The sequence below is a fragment of the Argentina silus genome (genome assembly GCF_951799395.1).
Source record: "Argentina silus genome assembly, chromosome: 20".
Lineage (NCBI taxonomy): Eukaryota > Metazoa > Chordata > Actinopteri > Argentiniformes > Argentinidae > Argentina > Argentina silus.
This window is the reverse complement of record NC_139674.1, coordinates 14,415,869-14,423,368: the sequence shown is the minus strand read 5'-3', so window position 1 is coordinate 14,423,368 and position 7,500 is coordinate 14,415,869. Positions and strand designations below refer to the sequence as shown.

General features: G+C 48.8%; 1 protein-coding gene across 1 annotated transcript in view; it reads right to left on the bottom strand.

Moving 5' to 3' along the window:
- Nucleotides 1–5,376: 5,376 nt before the first annotated feature.
- The window catches only part of sult4a1 (sulfotransferase family 4A, member 1), a gene marked incomplete at both ends in the record, with an annotated part of 11,428 nt that continues 9,304 nt past the window's right edge, over nucleotides 5,377–7,500 (bottom strand). The window contains 2 exons of the mRNA XM_083692186.1: nucleotides 5,377–5,489; nucleotides 7,435–7,477. Coding sequence (XP_083548312.1) covers nucleotides 5,377–5,489; nucleotides 7,435–7,477 — 156 coding nt within the window. The remainder of the gene's footprint in view (nucleotides 5,490–7,434; nucleotides 7,478–7,500) is intronic.

The window sequence follows — 7,500 nt, the reverse complement described above, 5'->3', positions numbered from 1 at the left end:
ACACAGGGAGGGACAGGGGGTACACTGTACTACACCGTAAACGACTGTAGGTGACAGAGGCATCGCACAGGAACACACAACGCAGGGAGGGAGAGGGGTACACTGTACTACACCGTAAACAACTGTAGGTGCCGGCGTCAGCACTAATACTACTATGATAGTGTGATCAATGTCAAATGGGGCGCAGAGAGGGGGGGAGAGAGAGAGAACAGGGGGGAGAGAGAGAGAACAGGGGAGAGAGAGAGAGAGAGAGAGAGAACGGGGGAGAGAGAGAGAGAGGGGGAGAGAGAGAGAGAGAGAACAGGGGGGAGAGAGAGAGAGAGGGGGGGAGAGAGAGAGAGAACAGGGGGGAGAGAGAGAGAGAGAGAGAACAGGGGGGGAGAGAGAGAGAGAGAGAGAGAGAGGGGGAGAGAGAGAGAGAACAGGGGGGAGAGAGAGAGAGAGAGAGAGAGAACGGGGGGGGGTGTTAGATGACTGAACATGCTAGCTAGCGAAAAACAAATCTGTGGTAAAACAGTGGTACAGTGGTGGTCATTCCATCGGTAGCGGAGGTGATTTGGAATCACGCCCTCATGTTTAGGTAGCTCTGCCTGGCACTTCTGAGCCCAGATATCAGATGTAGCCCTCTCAGACCATGAGGATGTCCTCTCGGTATAACGGTTCACACTTGTGGCATCCATGCAAGAGGTGCGCGGTTCAAACCCCACTGGTCACACGTAACACTGTTCAATGCTTCCACTGCTATCAGAGATGGTGTGAGGTAAGTACACGTAGCCTGTTATAACTCTCAGTCTAAAACACTGACTTTCACCACACTATTACAAACAACGGCACACTGGATGTGAAGATATGCGAACAGCGGTTCAGTTCTGCACGAAATGCTAAACATCTGTCGACTAAAATGAGACCTCATCGGCCACTCAGGAATTCCTTTTGTTCTCGTTTTTAATGCAATGTGACAGGGAGAGTGTGGCCCTTCTCCATAGACCAGTAATCACTTTCACGAAGCACACGGTCTGTCACTAGGTCTACCCTGGCACTTACACCATGTCTTCTACTGCCATCTTGTGGTTCATATAGGGAACGACAGGACGGTGGTGAGTTAGGACTTAGGATACTGACACACACACACACACACGCACACACACACACACACACACACATACGCGCACACGCATACGCACACACACACACACGCACGCACACGCACACACACACACACACACACACACACACACCCTCTCTCACCTTGTTCAGGACGGCGCTGAGCTGGGCCTGTGTGAGGGGGAGGAGGAAGGTCTCCACCACGCGTCGGAACTCCCCTCGAGTGACCGATCCACTCCCCTCGGGGTCCAGGGCTTTAAACGCTGCCCTCGTATCCTCCAGCCTCACCACCAGCCTCTGGGAGAGCAGGGCCTCGACCTCCCCCAGGGTGAGTTGCTCATCTGGGGCTGACTGCACCGAGGTGGCTGGGGGTCGGGGGGAGGGAGGAGGGGTGGGGGGGTGGGGGGGGGTGGACGACACAGTAATGGTTGGTTCGGAGTTGGTACGTCCTTATGGAAAGCCATGAGTGAGGTTTGAATAGAAGGACTCACCAGAGTCTGACTGGAGTAGGGTCTGTCTGCGCCCCCCCCCTGCCTGTCTCCCCAGGGGTGTGTGTGGAGAGGAGCGTGCGGTGTGGAGGCGCGGGGCCGTCCGGGGCCGTGGGCCGAGGACCAGGCCTCGGGGCGTGGGAGACAGGTCCCCCAGACTCAGGTTGAGGGGCACCACTGACGCCATACCTGGCTGCCTCAGATGGCGATGTGGGGACGGGGGAGAGAGAGTTGAACCTGCAGGTACAGGATCAAAGAGAAAGATGCCTAAAGTGTGAATGTGTGTGTGTGTGTGTGTGTGTGTGTGTGTGTGTGTGTGTGTGTGTGTGTGTGTGTGTGTGTGTGTGTGTGTGTGCGTGTGCGTGTGTGTGCATGTGTGTGCGCGCATGTGTGTGCGTGTGTGTAGCTGTGACTTAATGAGGGCAGAGTGTTCTGTACTTCCTGGGTCACCTGAGGATTGTTCTCTATGTCACTCTTCACAAAGCAAACAGATCTTAACAAACTATAGCCTACCTGATGTAACTCTTTGTGACAATAAGACAAGACAAGAAAAGTTTGATACATTTAAATAGTTACTCATAACACGTTTAAAGTATTTATTCGCACCATAGCCTATACTAATCACGGCAAATCCAATTTTGTCCAGCTTTTGAGAAAGCGCCTAGCCACAGCGGTGGATGGTTGCCAACTGTCTCCGTCTAACATGCTGTCTAAGCGGCATAAACGGGAATCATTCTACACCGGGACGACAGCAGAATTTAACATAAAAGCCAATTATTATTTTACTCCAAATTAACCTTTTAATAATTAACATAAACGTTGAAGTCGCCCCAAGGTTAATCACAATAATTAACATATTTCCTCAAGCTGAGATGATCAAAAGGGCAATTGTTTATTAAAATGCTCGTGTAATTTTTATGCAAATTGTAGAAAGAAATGAATTTATGAATTCAGTCGCACTTGACTAGAAAAGTGCGGTTTGTAATTTAGATAATCAGAATTAGTTTCATCAAAGGAGTTTGTCAAATTGAAATGCATTGTTTTTCCATAAATACCGTCTTTGACTTATTTCTTTAAAGCTGCCATCAAACATTTAGGCCTACAGGATTCAAACAGGTGCAGGCGAATTACATAGGATGGAAACGAACACAGCCTAGTCTTCTCAAATGATTCTGCTCAAACTAAATAGCCAGTTGTGCAACTTTTACCCATCATATCCTACTTCCTAAGGACAACTCCTTTTTGTTGCTGATTGATTCTTATAGTTACCCTGTCTCTTTCTTTTATGTAGCGCTGAATAAATGCCAGAATTGTGTCGCTCGTCGCTCGCTGTCCGCCCTTTTCCCTCGGTTACTTTGGAGAAGCTGCGTAAAGGCGCAGGAGAATGCAGAGAACGCGTCGGGGTTGCCATAGAGATGGATTGGCACCGTTCTTTCCTGCCTCTGTTGACTCCTCCCGCTATTGTTGATGATTGGACGGGAGTTATGTCAGGAATTCCTCATGCTTCTCTGTGTACATCACTCTTGACCACCTCTACGTACGTCTCCTCCCTCACGGAATATTCTCAAACTAAATGCCATCACACCAACGTAAATTGATTGCGGTATAAATGCAGCCAGCACACATGGTCTGAAGACACGACTTTATTAATAAACCAGCAAGCAAACATGTAAAGTACAATGAGTTATGCCCAGGAAAAACACACAGGCATATTAAAAAAACAAACATATCATAAACCATAGTATGCTTGTAGAGCTGGGCGTCAGCAGCCTTGCCAACGGCCGTAAACAAATAAAGAGAGAGAGAGAGAGAGAGAGGAGAGAGAGAAAGAAGACAGAGCAGTCGTAAAAGTCGAGCACTGTGGCGCGGTTAAGAGCCTGTGTGACCTGTGGCTGTTGAGGCTGTTGTTGACATCCACACAATAAAGACATTCACAAGTGTCCAGCAGAGCGAGGGGTGGGGGTGGGGGGGCATTTACACATTTACAGCAGAGAGGAGAGGAAGAGAGAGAGACTAGGGACTAGAAAGAGGAGGAGGAGGAAGAAGATGAAGAGAAGCAAGGTTTTCAACGACAAACATAGATGGCAGTGGTGTTTCAATGCCTAACCTTTGGGGAGGGACAATTACCGAACCCTCTATCCATTTGTTGTGTGTTGACATGTATTGAATTTTAAAGGTGGTGGGGGGGGGGCAACAACATTGTGAATGAAACACAGGACAAGCATGGTTTGGATGGTGCACACATCCAACTCTAAGCAAGCACACAAACTCTAAGCGCAGCTTCTGATCTCCAAGTGAAGGTACGTGTACTTCTGGATAGTACAGAAAAAATGCTGGTAAGGTGGAGGAATACACTCTACCCTCCCAAAACGTAGGGTGAGCTGAATTTAGGATGAGTCTGTGGCAAGAGGAAGGCATCGCATTGGCCTGACGAACGTAACAGATACAAAAGGCAAGTGTTGTGTTACTGAGGTGATGTTGGCTCAGAGTGAGACTCTCTCTCACACACACACACACACACGCACACACACACGCACGCACACACGCACGCACACACACACACACACACACACAGATTTGCTAATACAAAACGTGAAGTGATCGTGATTATGTTAATGCCCATTGTAAAAGGCTTGTTTTCTCAAGCTATAGATAAGCACATGTGGAAGGTTCAAATTGATCTGAACATCTTCTTTCGGCCATGGGGCATTCAATCATGGTGGTCCTGCATCCTCTGCATTAATTTCTGGGTTGGACTGATGCTCAAACATTCGTTCAACCTTTCTGAAATATTCTATGAACACCGTCTCAACTTTTTGATTTCGAATGGTAAAGCTATTTTCTTGTCCTAATGTATAACGTGTCAAATGAGGTGTGTAAGCTTGCTCTGTACAGGGTTGGCAATTGGACGCCACATAAACTTCCATGCGTTTTCTTCGGGGCTTGGGGCCTCTGCCGCATACAAGACTTGCTATAGCATTTTGTATATACATACATACACAGTGGTACATACTGTGGAGATTAGGGAGGGGAGAGGGGAGAGGGGAGAGGGGAGAGGGGAGAGGGGACGGGGGAGAGGGGAGAGGGGAGGGGGGAGGGGGAGAGGGGAGAGGGGAGGGGGGAGGGGGAGAGGGGAGAGAGGACGGGGGAGAGGGGAGAGGGGAGAGGGGAGGGGGGAGAGGGGACGGGGGAGAGGGGAGAGGGGAGGGGGGAGAGAGGACGGGGGAGAGGGGAGAGGGGAGAGGGGAGGGGGAGAGGGGAGAGAGGACGGGGGAGAGGGGAGAGGGGAGAGGGGAGGGGGGAGAGGGGAGTGGGGAGAGAGGAGAGGGAAGAGGGGAAGGGGGGAGGGTTGGCACAAATAGGATTTCCCTGATCGAATGAGAGTGATCGATCAATTGATACATTGATCCATTGGTTGGTGACATTGATGGATAGAATCTGTGCCGGAGGGAAGGTTGACTCGCTGATATGAACCAAATGTTAAATATACAGATATCGATTGATGATTGATTGACTGATTGATTGATTGACTGGTTTGTTGATTGATTGACAGAGAGGTTTCAAGAGGAGGGAGTCCTTTCCAGCGGGGCCATTGATCAACTGAGCAGTGACGTTTATGATTGATTTTGTGATTGATTGATTGATAGATAGATAGATAGATAGATAGATAGATAGATAGATAGATAGATAGATAGATAGATAGATTGACTGATTGGTTGAGTGATGGATAGTGTTGTTTTGGTAGAGGAGAAGTGTGGTCCGTGTGCCGGGGGGCCGTCAGGCCTCACAGGCCGAAGTCAAAGGTCAGATCAGACTTGCCCATCTTCTGTCTGTAAACAGCGTCAAACTTGTCATTCATTGACACAGTGAAGATGTCCTGCCACAGCCCCACGCGACCTGCCAGGGAACACACACACACACACATACACACACACAGACACACACACACACACACACACACAGACACACACACACACACACACGCACACAGACGTGTGAATTTTAGAAATCAATATACAGCTTCATACATCTTTTGGTCAGTTCATATTGCCAAACTTATACCTACGGCCTCCCTATAATTGATACATAGGTATATTCTGGTGTATATATACCACCTGTTGTGTGTCAGACAGTGTGTGTACCTGTGTGTGTATCAGCCCAGAACCAGGACCGAGGCTAGAGATCCATGCACTAAAAGAAACATAACATGGGGAAACAAAACAAATCTGACAGCAAATCATATGAATATCCAACAGAACAAAGACAGAAATGACCAAAATGATAATTCAAGAAACAATAATGATATAGAAAAACATCCATAAATCAAACTTGGAATCGTGAAATCATAAGAAAAAGTAGCGTACTTGTAAAATAAATGACAAAAGACTCAAAAAGGCAGAACAGTGCTGCATTGTGTCTGTGCAGTTGTGATGTTGGCCTTTTTTAAATTACAATGTTTAACCACTGGGTGGCGCAGTGGGACCAGAATGGTAAATATAATCATTCTTAGAGAGGGTATTTCAGTTGTCCCTAACTACTGGATCAGGTCAAATATTCCTCAATCCTCTGGAACAAATCAGACCCTGAGGCTAATCCCTTGGAAACATCATGTCTCTCAAACCATTCTCTCCATGTCAGAGGTCATCTTCACTGCAACAAACCTCTCGTTACTCTCGTAACTTCAGTTCCAGGATCAGCTCTCTTAACACCAACACTAACATGAACTATATTACCTGAACAACGAAACTGACCGTAGACCCGTTTTTTTAAAAGTAAAAACATTGTCGATTATATAACTGTACTACATACAGATTTCTGCTCTAGTTGACTCATCCTTAGTTAAGACAGTCCCCCGGGGTAAGCAGAGATAAAGAGAGAGCCTTTAGTGTGTGTGGTGTGTGTGTGTGTGTGTGCGCGTGTGCACGTGTGTGCGTGTGTGCGTGTGTGTGTGTGTGTGTGCACGATGTGTGCGCATGTTTACACGCTCACACGCGTGTGCGTGCTTGCATGCATGCATGCATGCGTATGTGCTTGTGTCTGTACATTCTGTTCCTGTTCAGCTGGTTCCCCCATGCTCTCTCTCCCTCTCTGTCTGTGTTTACCATACAATGCTCTGTCTGCAAGCAGCAGCGCTTACAGCATGTCTGCTCCTCTGACGGTCTAATAATAGTCTAGACGATCTATGATACGGGTGGCAGCTCTGTGGAATGGGGCCGGAGGGCCGGAGGGCCGGAGGGCCAGAGGGCCGGAGGGCCGTGTCAGCTTACCAAATACAGTACTCCTGCTTAGTGTGTATAAAGGTCCTCTCCCTTTCTCCCTGCCCGTTGAGTCTCTCTGGCTCCCTGATACTGTACTCCTGTTTCACCTCCTCTCCTTCTCCTCTCCTTTCCTCCTCCTCCTCTCCTCCTCCTCCTCCTCCTCCTCTCCTCCTCCTCCTCTCCTCCTGCCTCCTCCTCCTCCTCCTCCTCCTCCTCCTCCTCCTCCTCTCCCTCTCCTCCCTCCTCTCCTTCTCCTCCGCCTCTCCCTTGATTTGGCATGATTTAGTGTAGGTGATGGTGGTATGCACCGAGCCTCAGTCATAAATACACACACGCACACACGCGCACACACGCGCTCACACACACACACGCACACACACACACACACACGCACACACACATACACACAGTCAGACACTCAAGGTTTCTCTCTCTCTCTCTCTCTCTCTGTCTCTCTCTCTCTCTCTGTGTGTCTCTCTCTCTCTCTCTGTGTGTCTCTCTCTCTCTCTCTCTCTCTCTCTCTGTGTCTCTCTCTCTCTCTCTCTCTCTCTCTCTCTCTCTCTCTCTCTCTCTCCCTCTCTAACCCCTGCAGATGGAGAGGGCCTCTGAGTTTCTCTCTCTCTCTCTCTCTCTCTCTCTCTCTCTCTCTC